We start from the raw sequence: 17,742 nt of genomic DNA on the forward strand, positions 1-17,742 counted from the left end.
AGTATAATCAGCAATTACCATAACATTACATTTTCATATCCATAATTTTATCTTAAACTATTAATATATCAATCAAATTGGAGGAGTAGATAGTTTCATAGATACTGGGAGAAGAAGAAAACAAAAGAAAAACGTTTCACATTACAGAATCTTAGCACACCATTTATACCTATTTTCTAGATTACACTGGGGTAGATGCAGACATTCTCATGGGTTCTAAGAAATTGTTTAACTGGTCTGGAGTGAAAAATATATACATATTTTCCAGTTTCTTTATTATGCATTTGCACGGGAAACGCAGTACAAATGTAAAGCCCATGGAAAGAACTTCCTGGCGGTGGACTAGAAAGGCTTTCCGACGTTGTTGAGTCGAAATTGCCAGATCTGGGAAAATTTTTAATTGTTTTCCAAAATAATTTGTAGGATATTTATTAAAGTATTTTTTCATGGTTGAGTTTATATCTGAAATATTTTGAAAATTTACCAATAAAGTTCCCCAGTCAATTACATTGGCTGAGGAATCTTCTAAGAATTCTGTTAAATTACCCTGAAACATTTCTGATCTCTCATTTTCTTTTTTTGATCTGGGAAGAAAATAACAATTATTGATAATGGGAAAATAATCATGAGAGAATCCAAGAATGTCAACCAAGAATTTTTTTAGAGTAGTTAGGGGTTCCTCCCCAACTACTCTAGGAAAATTTAAAATTCTTAAATTTAATCTTTTAGTATTATTTTCCAATAATTCAATCCTCCTGGCTAAACCCTCCCTGTCTTTAACCACCATAGCTTTGAATTCCAATGATTTCTTTTCTTGTATTTCCAAATATTTAATCCTTTCCTCTGATTCTTTAATTTGTCTTTGCGTTATGGAATATTCCTGCTGATTTTTTTCGCATAATAGGTCCACTTTCCTTTCCAGTTGTTTTATACTAGACATAGTTCCTGCCATCATTTCCCATAGTGTGTCCATCGTAACAAGAGCTGGTCGTGTAAAAGTTTCTGGTATGATGTTAATTGGCAAGACTGCATCTTGTCTGCCTGATAGGTCTTTCTGGGGACCTTCTGTTGTTTCCCCAGTCAAATTTGGGGACCCAGAGGTAGATTCCCCAGCATCAGAAACGTTTACTCGTGTTCTCTGTTCAGGTGGGAGCCCGATGTTGGGGCTCAAAGATGCCTCCTCTGCAGGCACGGCGGTTTCTCCCATAACCGCCGGCACACCAGATTCTTCGGGATCTTTAATTTTGGGTATAGGGGAGGCCATGAAACTTGTAATTTCTTGTTGTAGGAAGGTTGGTGGCAGTGGGAGAGTGGGAAAAACCCGCACTCTCCCCTTCCGTTTTGGGGGCATGCCCTTAAACGTACAACAAGGACCAAGTTTCGCCTTTGAGCTAAGTCAATTTTTAAACTACTTGTTCCCGAACAGGCAGAATAAGGGGAATAGACTTACTTGCGTCGGCCGCGAAGTCCGGCGAAGCCCGGCAAAGCCTTCTTGTGCGCACGCCCCTTTAGCGTGCGCGGCTTCAGCGGCGCGCCGGCTCTGCTGCGCGCCGCACACCGGCCGTTCTTATGGGCCGCTTCCGGTCCCGCCTCCTGCCTCACCCTCCAACGCCGTGGACGCAATGGTAATCGGGGAAGATCTCCTCCCAAAGTCCCAGGATGGTAAGCGTCTCCTGCTCCCCTCAGCTGCCTGCTCGTCCTCGGGTTCAGGAGTGTTGGGTGGCCGCTCTTATGGGCCGCTTCCGGTCCCGCCTCCTGCCTCACCCTCCGACGCCGTGGATGCAATGGTAATCGGGGAAGATCTCCTCCCGAAGTCCCAGGATGGTAAGCGTCTCCTGCTCCCCTCAGCTGCCTGCTCGTCCTCGGGTTCAGGAGTGTTGGGTGGCCGCTCTTATGGGCCGCTTCCGGTCCCGCCTCCTGCCTCACCCTCCGACGCCGTGGACGCAATGGTAATCGGGGAAGATCTCCTCCCGAAGTCCCAGGATGGTAAGCGTCTCCTGCTCCCCTCAGCTGCCTGCTCGTCCTCGGGTTCAGGAGTGTTGGGTGGCCGCTCTTATGGGCCGCTTCCGGTCCCGCCTCCTGCCTCACCCTCCGACGCCGTGGACGCAATGGTAATCGGGGAAGATCTCCTCCCGAAGTCCCAGGATGGTAAGCGTCTCCTGCTCCCCTCAGCTGCCTGCTCGTCCTCGGGTTCAGGAGTGTTGGGTGGCCGCTCTTATGGGCCGCTTCCGGTCCCGCCTCCTGCCTCACCCTCCGACGCCGTGGACGCAATGGTAATCGGGGAAGATCTCCTCCCGAAGTCCCAGGATGGTAAGCGTCTCCTGCTCCCCTCAGCTGCCTGCTCGTCCTCCTTGATCCAACTTTACTAACAAGAGGAGGGTTTTTTGGTCATCCAGATCTTGCCTCTTTCAACGGGCATGGATGTTTAGCACTCACTCATCTCAACACTGTTGTTATCCAAGGAAGTTGAGGATATTGTAACCTCTACCAGGAAGCTTTCAACTAGAAAAGCTTACAGTTTTTTTTTAATGGAAAAGAATTGTCAGGCTCTCTGGATCCATTTACCAAGACTCAAGGAGGAGAGGGAGAATAAGTACTGTAGCAACTCCTTTGGCTCACTGGCAAAGTGCATCTTGGTGCCATTGCAGCATATCATGTTCAAGTGGATGGTAAACTAATATCCATTCATCCTTTAGTGTTGAAGTTCATGAAAGGCTTATGAGACACAAGCTGCCATTGCCATGGGTTCTCAATGATGTATTGGCATAACTAATGAAATCACCTTACAAACCAGTAATCAGCTTTCTTAAAGTTCCACACATGGGAGCTGATGTAATAAAGTGCGCCCAGCTTAATGAGTGAGTGGTTGCGGGTTTTGGATGCGCGTCTATAACTCCCAATGCAATAATGGGATCAGTGTGTCCAAAACACGCGTCCAAACAAAGGCATAGCTAGTAGCACTCATTACATGTAAATGCCATGTAGATGAGGCTATTAACTAGTAACCTGCAATGCAAAAAATCACTGCGCACCCAAGGCGCACTTTGTAACCCCTCAAATTTTACGCCTGCCCCGGAGCTGGTGTAAAGTCTTGCCGCGTGTCGAGGGGTCTATTTTAAAACAAAAAGTACTGCTTTTCTGTGGTTCCTCCTATCTAGCATCATTGCAATTCTAAGTAGGAAGGAACCACAGAAAGCATCTGAAAAAATAAAAATGGCTTGACAGAAAAAAAAAATTTCTGGGCACACAATACACACATACAATATATGCGCTCTAGGCGTTTATATTGTGCCAGTAAATTCACTGCCACAGGATAAAATAGACGCTCGCATTGAATGTCTGTTTTGTTAATCCGCACACAGCCACATCTCCTGGGCGCCCGATGTCAAGGATGCGCTAAGGACACACAGTATTCTCTAATGTATCCTTTTTAACCCAGCTATTCATTTGCATACTGTATCGCGTGCCCAGGAGAGGTAGATGGGTGCATGTTAGGAAAGTGGGTGGCCAGTTTGGATGCCCATGGAAAACAGTGTCCCTAGTCACCTTTATATCGGTTAGAAGTCAGTGAGCTTCAAGCATTGGTTCATTACTCACCATACATGTGATTTTTCCACAACAGAGTAGTGCTGCGCACTTGCCCTAAGTTTATGCCACAAGTAGTTTCAGGTTTTCATCTGAATCAAGCCATTGTGTTACCTATGTTCTTTCTGAAGCCTAATGAAGGGGAGAAGGCCTTCCATTCACTGGACTGAAAAAGGACTTTGGCATATTATCTGATGAGAACTTAATTACATCATCAGGCTTCTCATCTCTTATGATTCTAACAGACTGAGAATAGCGGTTGCCAAGTGTACATTATCCTACTGGCTGTCAGACTGTATCCCACATTACTCTGCTCTGACTATCTGTCTGATCACAGACTCTGTTGAGCCTTATCAAGTAAGAGCAATGGCTACCTCAGTGGCTCATCTGTGAGCTATGCTTATTGAAGAAATTTTCAAAGCTGCAACGTGATCATCCATTCACACCTTCACGTCCCATTACTGTCTAGGCAATCTATCAAGATGTGACAATAACTTTCAGCAAGTAGTTTTGTGTAGCATGTTCACCCAGTAGTCCACTCTCCATGGGGTTTGGTGGGGGGGTCTCATTTGATTTTCAGTAGGTGTTCTGCTCCACCCTTCAACTTGGGACTCCCCATGCTTACCATAAACAAGGTTCTCCATAGACAGAAGGATGAATTAGTCATGCTTAATACCTGCCCATCTCCCTGGAGAGTTGACAACCTAGCTAAAGCTAAGCTCTACAATCAACTGAGGGGCTCATGAGGCAACACAGGAACTACTGCACATGCTCAGTAGAGCAAAAGCTAGAAGGGAAAGGTCCATTTAGCACCATTGGATGACATCATCCACATGTCATAGCTAATCAATGGAGAACTACATTTACAGTGAGCAAACTTGTTCTCTTTTCAGATTAACCCGAAGTGCCTTCTCCTTACCTCGTAAACTTTAATGTTGTTTTAATAATATAGTGTCACTTCTCCCCACTTTCTTCCTACTCTATCTTTCCTTAATAGACTCTAGCTTGATATAATCACATTCCAGTCATAGTTCTGTACGTATGATGTTTCCGTGACCATTATATCCAAGTTATCCTTTTTCATGATTGCCTCCAGATCCGGGACTTTATTTCCCAAATTATAAGCATTATTATACATAGCTTTCCAGATGCTGACATTTTTTTTAACCATTTCTCTACAAGTGTTAAATGTTTTATTTACCTGAGGGCTTTGTCCACCCATCTCTGGTGATTTTAATTTAAAGCCCCCCTCAATAAGTTTTCAATTTTGTTTTGCATGACACTTCAACCCTGCTTCATTAGATGGGCCCCGTCTCTGTTCAGCAGTCCTTGATCTCCTGAATGCAGTCGTCTTTCTTAGCCTTTATTCGTGACTGAGAAGAATGCTACCTGTATACCTTTTTGCTTCATCTTCTCTCACAGTGTCATGAAATCACTTTTGATATATTCTGTGGAGTTCCTTGCAGTATCATTTATGCCAATATAGATGAGTAGCATCAAGTAATAGTGAGTAGGCTTGATTATTCTTGCTCTTGTATCTCTGATCTTTGCACCCAGCAGACAGCAACCTCCTGGGATATCATATTTGATTGGCAGATGGAGGTAGCTATGTCCCTCAGAAGGTAGTCACCAACCACCATTTTTCTTGATTTCCTAGGTGCTATGGTTACTGATCCTACAGTTTTGGGATTTATGATTTTTGCTTCCTTCTCCTTCCTGGGGTGTTCCTCCTCACCATTTCCAGGGCTCTATATCAGTTCTTGAGTTTGAGGGAAATTGGAGACAGTGTGTTGAATTGAATGACTGAGGTAATCTGGGTCTAGCTTTCATCTTGTGGTCCAGTTTCATCTTCCATTCTGCTGACATTTCATATCATCAGTGTAGTCCTCATTGTTCTAGATGCTTCTCAACCTTGCCGTCTCCTCTCTCAGATAAACCATCAGGATTTTTTTTTTTTTGAGAGAAGAGCTGCAGGCATCTTTTGCATTGAACTGGTTCCTCACTGAGAATCAGGATATCAGTCTGGACAAAGGCAAAAATAGTAACGGTGATGACGGTTTCCCAGCCATCTTTCTGCCGTTAGGAGCTTTGGTACTATTGAGAGAAATGAGAAGTGCTACTCAAGTCCCTACCTTTTCCTTAGCTGTCATGCAAGTAAAATCAGCTAAGCCTCTTTCCCATGGAATTTATCTTCTACCTCTTCACTCGGATTCCCTGCTTATAGTCCTGTTTGCTTGCCTGTTTGCTTCTTCAATGCATGAAGTAGTTTATTATAATCCTTCCAGACTGCAATACACATTTATATATCTATGGGATGTGCCGTTTTAGTGTGGCATTCTTTGTAGAATCTTTTTGTAGGGGGCCCAAATAGCCCAGACCAACAATAAATAATCTCAAGATGTAATATGCTACTACCAAACAAGCTCCTCCTCAATTCAATTGAATTACTCTGACTTCACAGTTTGCAGATGGCTTAAAAATTGATCTGAATTACTGACTTACTCTTCTAGTACAAAGCAAAATTCTCTCCAGATTTTGTCAAGTAACTTGGCCTCATCTAACCCCTGTTTCGCCCTTCTTCTAGCTGAAATCCCCCAAAAGGCCTAATAACATTTAATGAGCTTCAAGAATTTTCAAAGCGTATTTGTGTGCATAAGTCCACTTTGAAAATGCAGGATAAAATCTGTGGGCACAAATTACCTGCAGACTTTAGCCCTGTGTGAGCTGTTTGAAAATTGCCTTCTGTGGAATCATCTAACCGTATCAAATGTTTCTTATTCACAGCTAATCAGCATTTAGACACCTAAAAAGGACCTGAAAGTGCTTAACAGCATTTAAGAAACGCATATAGAGTTACCCCTAAGCTCTGGCATCTTTTTTGCTCTAGTAGGCTGCATGGAGGTATGGAAGGAAGATGAATCTTATTTTTATTGGTTATTTAGGATGCACTGGGGTATGAGAGGATAAAGTGTTTTTTTCCTAGGTCGTATCAAAGTTTAAGAAGCGTAGGGGGGGTTTTTTGTAGTGGAGAGTGGGAGAGTAGAAAGTAATATCGTAACCAATTATGAAGGCACATGCCATGTGAGTAACTTTTGTATGGGACAAAGTATATTTGGAGAGGTGTGGAAAAGAGGACAGGAAGCAACTCTGCAGGTGTCTGTATTTTGAGCAGAAATGGATATTTCTGTCTCTTTTGTAAGAAACTATCTTGTGATGCTATCTTCCAGGATTAGAGTAGATCTGCTGGTGCAGTTTTGTTTTGTTTCTTCATAAAGTTACTGTTTCATGGGAAAGTGATGTGAAAGCTTGTTTCTGTGAAGGTAATGTGTTAAAATGAGGGGATGTTCTTTCTGAAGTTACATTACTTGTATTATGTAAACATTTTTCCATTTCTTTGTCTGATTGTGGTGCAAGCCTCTTTATCCTCTGCTACATCTCTTTGCTGCTCTGTTATTCAAATTATTTAATTATTGCTTCCCTCTGTAACAGTGGTTAAGAAAGAAAATGTGGTTTTGTTCACTTGAATACATGGAATTAAAGAGCAATAAACAAAACTGTAGAAGTTGAGACATTTTTGTTGGACTAACTTGATTCTGGAAAGTTTGTCTAAATACATTAACACTCCCTTCCTGAGGTCCAAACAGAACAAGCAAAAGATGGCATTGCCAGAAAATACAAGTAAATCATAAAATACTTTACAATTGTAGCATGAAAGGGAGGGGGCAAGCAGTTCATATGCTGGGGAAAAGAAGTTGACAGAAGTGGTAGAATTATTTCTGGTAGTGATTTAAAAAAATAGCATTGCCATTTTATGTCAGTTCAGGAGCGTTTGATCATTTTCAGTAGTGTGCATAGCTCACCACATACACGCATAACTAGGTGTGCCTGAAGTTATGCCTGTATTTTATAAACTCTGAGTATCATAAACCTGAAGTGTATGTTTCAGCACATGCACAATTTTTAAATGCAGGGGTCCATATAGTTTGTATACCTATTTTATAAAAATATGCATATATATTTTATGCATTAAATAAATATAAAGTGGACGTAATAACCCTTAGTTTATGTGTAGAGGCAAGTATTTTATAAAATTGACTGATGTATACGTGTTTCTCACTTATGAAAGTACTGGCGCACTTACTTCCATGTACCTCCACCAGTGTACCCAGACCTTCACTTGTTCACCACTGCCACTTGCTCCAGACCTCTCACCCAAAAACTGCAGACCAAAAAAGAATTTTAGGTTTAATTTCCACAATCTGATTAGCAGGTGTAAAAGCATGCAAGTATGACGTACACGTGTGCTCTCTGTTTATAAAATATGTAAATAATGCTCTGGTGCCAGCAACAGTATGCATGTACCTCCTGCCCTTCTGAAAATTCACTCACAGTGCACAGAGGCTACTTACACTCCTGTATGCCCAATTTTACATGCCCCTACCCCCATGTAAGTCTGAAAATTCATCCCAAATATTTTATGTTCTTGGACTGTTCTGTATTTACCATTTAGTATCCCAATCCTAAGGTCATTGATACTGTAATCTGTTCCTGAAAAATGTTACAACATTGAGGTATTGCCTTGCTCTTCTCTGTGATGTGTAATTTTATGTCAGTGTCTTTGGCTTCTGGCCTATTTCACCAATGTTTCACATTTTCTGAATTGAATAATACAAATGCTACATTAAGGCAATTTTTGAAAAGCGTGACCCAGGAAAATGGAAAGTCTGAAAACTGTTCATCCTGTATGTGGGTAAAAATGTGCATGGGGCTCAACTTGCACTCTTCTACCTGCTGGAAATGTAGGTGGGGTCAGAGGCATGGTTAAGAGAAGCAACAAGGTTGTATTGGGTTTCTGCAACAACTAGCAGTGCAATTCTCTGCAGTACGTTATCCTTAGGCAATTTTCAAAGGCATGTACATGCTTACTTTCCCTTTGAGAACTAGAGCAAACTCTATAAGTCTGTAGAGTTTGCAACAGATCAAGTTTGAAAATTTCCCCCTAAAGGAGGAGTTTGAATATTGTCCCTGTATGTGGAATGTCTTTCCCATGTGAAACTGCAGCCCATTAACTGAACCCTTGAACCCCATTTCTCCTAGCAGTGTATAAACTGCAGGAATGTTATATTCTGATGATACTGTTTTAAGAAAGGTAATGACTGCACTTGTTGCTTACATGCTGGGCTCTGAATGGAAGGAAAGCTTCCCAGAAATATCTTTGTAGAACAATTTGCTGATTTGCAAGATTAAATTAGGTAAAAGCATGTTGCTAATCTGCACAGGTGGCAGTTAATGACCCTAACAACCTGCTGCTTTTTTGGAAGCATAGACTAACTTGTTTGGGCAGATAGTTATAACATAATAGCAGTGTTAAGGTATCATTGGGCTTCCAAAATGCATTATAACATTCATGGAATGACCGTGGATATAACCAAACTTTAATGGGCATGGGGATGCAGGATGTTTTCATCTATGGCTTTGGTAGCTTTGGATTTCTAGAAAACATAGTAATAAGACATGGAAGAGAGGACCTGCGTGTCAAGCACAGGGCTGGTGCAAGGGTATTTAGTGCCCAAGGCGAATCTTTGGTCATGCACCCCCTCCCCCAGTTTACCTTCAGCACAGCGCTTTCCTTGACCGGCTGAGTAGTTCCAGCACAGCACTCCCTGGGTGGTACTGGCTCCAGGACAGCACCTCTGGGACTCCTACGGGGGGAAGTTTGCTGTCCCAAAACTGTTGGCATTCTAGGCCTACCTGGTTTCAGGGGTGGCTAACTCCAGTCCTCAAGAGCCACAAGCAGGCCTGGTTTTCAGGATATCCACAATTCATCCAAGGGAAGTCTTGCCTCACAAATATGCTACTTTTGTTTTGAAGGAGTTAATAAAATGTGGATAAAGGTGAACTGGTAGATGTAGTGTATTTGGATTTTCAGAAGGTGTTTGACAAAGTCCCTCATGAGAAGCTTCTAAGAAAACTAAAAAGTCATGGGATAGGAGGCGATTACCTTTCATGGAATACAAACTGGTTAAAAGACAGGAAAGAGAGAGTAGGATTAAATGGTCAGTTTTCTCAGTGGAAAAAGGTAAATAGTGGAGTGCCTCGGGGTTGTTTACTTGGACCGGTGCTTTTCAATATATTTATAAATGATCTGGAAAGGGATACAATGAATGAAGTGATCAAATTTGCAGATGACACAATTATTCAGTGTAGTTAAATCACATGCAGATTGTGATAAATTGCAGGACATTGCAAGACTGGAAGATTGGGCATCCAAATGGCAGATGAAATTTAATGTGACCAAGTGCAAGGTGATGCATATAGGGAAAAATAGCCCATGCTATAGTTACACAATGTTAGATTCTATATACCACCCAGGAAAAAGATCTAGGCATCAAAGTAGATTATACATTGAAATCGTCAGCTTATTGGGCTGCGGCAGTCAAAAAAGAAAACAATATTAGGAATTAATAGGAACGGAATGGTGAATAAAACGGAAAATATCATAATGCTTCTTTATCGCTCCATGGTGAGAAGGCACCTTGAGTACTGTGTGCATTTCTGGTTGCCACATCTCAAAAAAGATATAGTTGCACTGAAGAAGGTATAGAGAAGGGCAACTAAAATGTTAAAGGGATGGAACAGCTCCCCTATGAGGAAAGGCTAAAGAGGTTAGGGCTGTTCAGCTTGGAGAAGAAACGACTAAGGGGGGGGGATATGATAGAGATCTATAAAATCATGAGAGGACTAGAACTGGTAAATGTAAATCAGTTATTTACTCTTTCGGATAATAGAAGGTCTAGGGAGCACTCCATGAAGTTAGCAAGTAGCACATTCAGAATAAATCGGAGACAATTCTTTTTGACTCAATGCATAATTAAGCTCTGGAATTCGTTGCCAGAGGATGTGGTTAAGGCAATTAGTTTAACTGGGGTTAAAAAAGATTTGGACAGGTTCTTGGAGGAGAAGTCCATAAACTGTTATTAGTCAGGTTGACTTAGGAAATAGCCACTGCATATTACCGGCATTAGTAACATGGGATTTATTTAATGTTTGGGTACTTGTAACTTGGATTGGCCATTGTTGGAAACAGGATGCTGGGTTGATGCACCCCTGGTCTGACCCACTATGGCAACTTCTTATGTTCTTATTACACCTATCACCAACGAGGAAAAGAACTAATTAATTATAAAATTCAAAACTATGGGAAATCAGTATAAGAAAAATTGTGTTCTTTGTAGAATAATCCACAGGCTCTTGCCTGCAATAGGCTTCAGCCAATATCATATTCCAGAGCACCCAATTCACGTCATATACTTATTCCATTTTCACCTCCACTAGCCAAAAACGTTTATTTTATCAGTTATAATCACTACCCTTAAAAACAATGTTTCAAAACCTTTCTAGTTTACTAAGACCTCTCTGAAAACAATTTTATACACACATTTTCTTTCCTTATTTATTTTTCACACAACACTTATCTGATATTGCTCAACGTTTCTTTTTCTCCTATTCCATAAGAACAATACTTCTCCTACTCCACAAGAACGGTGCTCAAACCTCAATCCCACAAAAATCCCGATATTGACAATAAGAACATGCCATACTGGGTCAGACCAAGGGTCCATCAAGCCTTCCAACAGAGGCCAATCCAGGCCATAAGAACCTGGCAAGTACCCGAAAGCTAAGTCTATTCCATGTCACTGTTGCTAGTAATAGCAGTAGCTATTTTCTAAGTCAACTTAATTAATAGCAGGTAATGTACTTCTCCAAGAACTTATCCAATCCTTTTTTAAACACAGCTACACTAACTGCACTAACCTCATCCCCTGGCAACAAATTCCAGAGCTTTATTGTGCGTTGAGTGAAAAACAACTTTCTTCGATTAGTTTTAAATGTGCCCCATGCTAACTTCATGGAGTGCCCCCTAGTCTTTCTATTATCCGAAAGAGTAAATAACTGATTCACATCTACCTGTTCTAGGCCTCTCATCCGGGGCAATACATACCTTATTACACCTATGATATATTAATTCTGCTACCTCTGAAAGCCTCTTGGAAGAGGGTACCCCAGCTACTAGACCAATGCTTTTCTGCCATTTAGTACGTGGATGTGACAAAATGGGTTAAAACTTAACCCAAACAAGACAGAATGGGTTTCGAATGGCAAAATGTCGGTTTTCAACCTAGGGTCTCACTACTGCCCATCTCCTTACATTGACTGACACTGAGCTTATAAATCAACTTTAAGATTGATTCTGAGTCTGGCTTTCAAGGTATTGAGATGTATCTGTTAAGAATACCTTTCTTGTAGAGTGGCCTTGCACACCACAACAAGATTATGTTCTAGACAGGAATCCTGTTTAAAGAAGCTGCCATTGAAAGAAATGAGACTAGTGAGAGAGAGATCATTCACAGATGTAATCCCCCCCACTTTGGAATTGGATCCCAATAGAAATGAAGCAGGACATGAACTATCAAGCCTTCCATAAAGGTCTGAAAACCAACCTCTCTACCATGATTCATTAGCACAACTTACCAAGAAAAGCCATAAGAAATATTTATAAGTTTGGAGCTGATCTTCCAGTGTTGTAACCTGACAATCTTCTGCTAAGATAATCTCTGAGCATCATTGGCCCAGCACTGTTTTCAAAGACCTATAAACTCCAGTCATGCACCAATTTATAATGAACTAATCATGCAAATCTTTCTTCAGTGTCATATACTCAAGGATCTGACTCTGTGGGACAAATATGTTTGCTGCCAGTTCTGCCCCTCCCCCGGATGCTAGTGTAGGCTCAACAATATTCCCTGCCAAACTGCTTTAGATATATTATTGACATTAATCTTTCACTCTGAACAGTCCATATATGTTAATTGCTGAATGTAACTTGACAAAGTCCCTCATGAGAGACTTCTAAGAAAACTAAAAAGTCATGGGATAAGAGGCAATGTCCTTTCGTGGATTACAAACTGGTTAAAAGACAGGAAACAGAGAAGGATTAAATGGTCAATTTTCTCAGTGGAAAATGGTAAACAGTGGAGTGCTTCAGGGATCTGTACTTGGACCGGTGCTTTTCAATATATATATATATGATCTGGAAAGGAATACGACGAATGAGATTATCAAATTTGAGGACGATACAAAATTATTCAGAGTAGTTAAATCACAAGCGGAATGTGATACATTACAGGCAGACTTTGCAAGACTGGAAGATTGGGCATCCAAATGGCAGATGAAATTTAATGTGGACAAGTGCAAGGTGTTGCATATAGGGAAAAATAACCCTTGCTGTAGTTACAAGATGTTAGGTTCCATATTAGCACAACCACCCAGGAAAAAGATCTAGGCATCAAGGTGGATAATACTTTAAAATTGTCAGCTCAGTGTACTGCAGCAGTCAAAAAAGCAAACAGAATGTTAGGAGTTATTAGGAAGGGAATGGTTAATAAAACGGAAAATGTCATAATGCCTCTGTATCGCTCCATGGTGAGACTGCATCTTGAATACTGTGTACAATTCTGGTCGCCGCATCTCAAAAAAGATATAGTTGCGATGGAGAAGGTACAGAGAAGGGCAACCAAAATGATAAAAGGGATGGAATAGCTCCCCTATGAGGAAAGGCTGAAGAGGTTAGGGCTGTTCAGCTTGGAGAAGAGACGGCTGAGGGGGGATATGATAAAGGTCTTTAAGATCCTGAGAGGTCTTGAACAAGTACATATGAATCGGTTATTTACACTTTCGGATAATAGAAGGACTAGGGGGCATTCCATGAAGTTAGTAAGTAGCACATTTAAGACTAATCGGAAAAAATTCTTTTTCACTCAACGCACAATAAAGCTCTGGAATTTGTTGCCAGAGGATGTGGTTAGTGCAGTTAGTGTAGCTGGCTTCAAAAAAGGTTTGGATAAGCCCTTGGCGGAGAAGTCCATTAACTGCTGTTAATCAAGTTTACTTAGGGAGTAGCCACTGCTATTAATTGCATCAGTAGCATGGGATCTCCTTGGTGTTTGAGTAATTGCCAGGTTCTTGTGGCCTGGTTTGGCCTCTGTTGGAAACAGGATGCTGGGCTTGATGGACCCTTGGTCTGACCCAGCATGGCAATTCTTTATGTTCTTATGCAATTTGTACATTTATCATTGATCATAAATTGATGGCAATTTGCGCACCTATAGTTTATTATTTTACATTGTTACCATACTATGATGGCACACGAGTAATTTGTAATCTATACCACCCATATTTCTCTTTATCGTGCCCTTCTGTAAATCGTTGTGATGGTATGTAACTTAACGACGGTATAGAAAAATTTTAAATAAAAATAAAATAAATAAACATGTACCCCCCCCTAATTCAAGGATACTTCTTTATTTATCTGCCTTGAACAGGTTCTGAACCCTCAGAAAGGCAGGCTCTAAATCTCAAAATCTTTTTTTTTTTTTTTTTCAGTCTTTACCCTCTTATGATGAAGTGTTTAAAATGATGCTAAAACTGGCTGCATTTTTAGACCTGCCGAGTTTTCCTCAGATAACTGAAAAGTGCTTTTTTCATCCTAATGTCCTCTGCATAAAGTATTTGATGGAAGCCAACTTACCTGGTAAGAAATTTAAAGTCCTCGTTGTACCTAATGTTTTCTAAAACCTCACTGTACCCAAAGGAATAAGACAATAGTAACTGTCATATATAGCTTTTTGCTATTATAATATTGACTTTTCTCCTTAAGGATTCTAAATCATGCATTTTTTGTACAACTCTTTATTAAAGGTCCACAAAATATCCAAATAAAAAAAAAAAAAAAGGTTGGTACATCTTATGACAGAAAACATTTATAAGTTCTTGTAAGAATCTAGAGCAGTGTCTTTCAACCAGTGTGCCTTCAGACCTGATCAGGTGTGCTAGAAAAAAGTCACCACTGCCTGATGCACAAGTCCAGACTAGTGCCTGGGCTCTGTTCCTAGCAACAGGAGACCCCAGAGATGGCTCTTGAATATGTAGGAGCTCCTTTCTGTGAACATATGCAATTGTGCATGCTTCATCCTAGCTACAACATGAGCCCCCAAAGTATGGTAATTAATTAGCAGCATGCAGAGCACAGTTAGCTGGGTCCCATTTTGTGCAGCACACAGCACCGCTTACTTTGAGTCCTTTTAACCTCTGTCTTATCCCCATGCCGACTAAAACAGTGTGTGCACTGAACACTGGATTTGACTCACTCGAGTGCTAGGAGCAGCAGCAGTGGAGAAGTTCTGGCAGCAACCAAAATAATTATCCAAGCTGGCTGCCTGCATCACATAGACTTTTCTCTTCTCTTGCACGTGTATGTAGAGGGAGCTGGTCCATTGTGATGGGTTCATATGTGTCTCTTCCTCCCCTTCTTTCCCTTTGCTGTAAAATTGGGAGAGAGACTGGTGGGGCTTTCAGTGCTTCCCTAGCTCTTCTTTTGGCCATATGAGTCCTCTGCATGTCTACACTGCCTACCCAATGGAAGCTGGCTTGCCACGCAACATTTTTCTTAAAGTTAAGTGTGCCTTGAGCTTGAAAAGATTGGGAAACACTGTTCTAGAGAGAAATGTCCTCATTTACAAGAGACTATGACATTGTTTTTTGTCCATCGCATTAGGGACTCAGGATACGTGTAGATATCCTCTCTTTAAATCATGAAATTTATTTTTGTAAAACATTCTTTGTTTACTGTTTCTACTGATAGCAATTTTTTTCCATACTGGATCTTCAGCTAGATACAAAGTTAAGTAAGAAACATACATGCAGTCACCACAGTGGGTAAACTTGAAGCTGGGTTCAGTGCTTGCAAATTGCATGACAGCTTAGTGAGAAAGAACAATGTTATTGCTATAACTAAATTACAGTTGGGTAAACAAAGTCAAAAGAAGATAAAGGAACGTATTTCAGGTCGCACTGAACTAACACTAGAATTGGGACAACCACCACAAATTCCAGTCCTGTGCTAGACAATGATACCTCATTAGATTTTCTTGTTTGTGGTGAGGTGGGGGAAAGGGTATTTCTTCCCATTTGTTAATCTCTTTAATCTCCCCTTGCCAGAGGACTTCATTTTTCTCACTGTCTGAAAGCTGCCAGCAAAGTTTGCTCACAGTAAGGGGCAGACATTTTCCCTTCTACCTTCAATTTCATGCCTGAACCCTGTTAGGTAAGAGACTGAAATATGTCTCTTGTGTGAAAGCATGAAGTGCTAATCCTGAGCCTTGGGGCCATCTTCTAGTAAAGCATTGTATTATTCATCTTTGAGCAGATATTTCAGTCCCAAGGAGAAACAAGTGGTTCAAGCATTTAAAATCTTGTCCTGCCTAGCCACTGCCAGTATTATGAATCTTTGTGATTGAAGGACCTGTTTTGTTGATACTTATCACATTACCAGAAAACCATGCAGGCATTGTAGCCATACGCATGTGAACTTCAGATAAAGCATAGTTGAAGAGTGGACCAAAAGAAGAAGATTATATTTAAAAGTTGGTTTGTCTGGCTATCGTAAGAGGTGCATACTTTAATAAAAAGTATACAAATGTATTTAGGGCAGAGGTAGGGATGTTTATGAACATGATTGAGAGGAACGAGTAAAATCAAGTTTATGCTTTGAGCATTTTAGATCATACTGACACTTTAAAATTGGTAAGAATACTTATATATCTACATAATGGACTTCCCTATCCTAGTATTGTCTAACAGCGAATGCATTTGTCATTGATAACCAGAGGAGTCAATAGAATTTTCATCACTGCTTCAGTTCCAGTGGAGTTTATATTATCACTGAAACATTTACAGTGTAAATGTTTTCACAGTGTAATCAAAATTCGGAAATACTTACCGGTATTAATTTGAAGGAACTAAAGGAGCTCTAGAAGACAAATACCTTTCACAGATGATGTACAAATTATAGCTGCTCACTGGCACTGGTATCCCTAACTAAAGCAACTTATAAAAGTGACATCCTAGCTAAGCTGAAGACTGTCTATGCATGGTGAAAAACCTGATCCTCCAAGAAGTCACTGAGAGATCTAGAGGAAAATAAGTCCTTTTGTGAGTCAGCAACATAACAGTAGCCAATCTGGTAGATGACAGTTCAGCTAGAAGACATCATCAAGGAGCAATGGTTGATGATACTGTCCAGTTAACAGACATTACTGGGTGTATTAGTTCTAGAGACCTTCTGGATCTATTAGCTCCTGAGAATAACTGTGGAAATGTGCAACATCCAGTTCTTGGCTAAAGGGAGGATACTGTTAACACTAATAGTCCAGTTCATTAGGGGAATTGTGGGGCAGCAGGCAGACCCATACAATCATCGAGCTACTATTACAACATTACAACTTCTAATGTTAGAAATCTTATATCATCTGGAAAAACATTTTGTGCAGTCAAGAAAATAGAAGAAAGTGGCAGACATGGTAATTCCTGGAAAGAAGCAAGAAGGCAGAAGACTTCATCTTAAATCAAAGAGCATCAGGAATTTTATTGCCGTGTCTATTCTGAAAGGACCATAGCTTTAAAGGTAAACTTCTTGATATTACAGATATATGTATTAAAGGAAGATGCAGAACAAATTGAAGGCAAACAAATTGATGGAGATTTGAAAAAAGTATTAAGCTCTAACAAAATTGGAAAAATTGAGAAAAGAACAATAAATACATTTGTCTATCACTGAAGGTGATTTTAGTATTAAAGCTGAATACCAAATATATATGAGAACATCATGGGGCCATTTGATTTGCAATAAGGAAATAACAGAGAAAGGTTAATAAGAAACTAGGAAACTGTACACCTAAGAGTCATTATATGAAATGCCAATAGAGAGGACTCAGAACCAACATCAGGAAATATTTCTTCACAGAGTGTGAGGTGGATGCCTAGAATGCCCTCCCGGAAGAGGTGGTAAAGATGAGAACAGTTATGGAGTTCAAGAGGGCATGGGTTAATTACTGCAGATTCCTAGAGGCTAGAGCCAGGGTGGCCAACTCTGGTCCTTGAGATCCACAAACAGGCCAGGTTTTCAGAATATCCACAATAAATATGCATGAGATAGATTTGCATACTTAGATCTACATACAGTGGAAGCAATCTCATGCATATTTATTTATTTATTGTGAATGTCCTGAAAACCTGGTCTGTTTGTGGCTCTCGAGGACC

At 40.6% G+C, this 17,742-nt stretch overlaps 1 protein-coding gene across 4 annotated transcripts in view; it reads left to right on the top strand.

The window, feature by feature from the left end:
• TAF1B (TATA-box binding protein associated factor, RNA polymerase I subunit B) overlaps nt 1–17,742 on the top strand; it is a 261,150-nt gene that overhangs the window by 158,766 nt on the left and 84,642 nt on the right. For all 4 annotated transcript variants that reach the window (XM_029595850.1, XM_029595851.1, XM_029595852.1 and 1 more), the window contains one exon: nt 14,029–14,176. In XM_029595850.1, the coding sequence (XP_029451710.1) occupies nt 14,029–14,176 (148 nt within the window). The remainder of the gene's footprint in view (nt 1–14,028; nt 14,177–17,742) is intronic.

Source organism: Rhinatrema bivittatum, chromosome 3 (assembly GCF_901001135.1).
Source record: "Rhinatrema bivittatum chromosome 3, aRhiBiv1.1, whole genome shotgun sequence".
NCBI lineage: Eukaryota > Metazoa > Chordata > Amphibia > Gymnophiona > Rhinatrematidae > Rhinatrema > Rhinatrema bivittatum.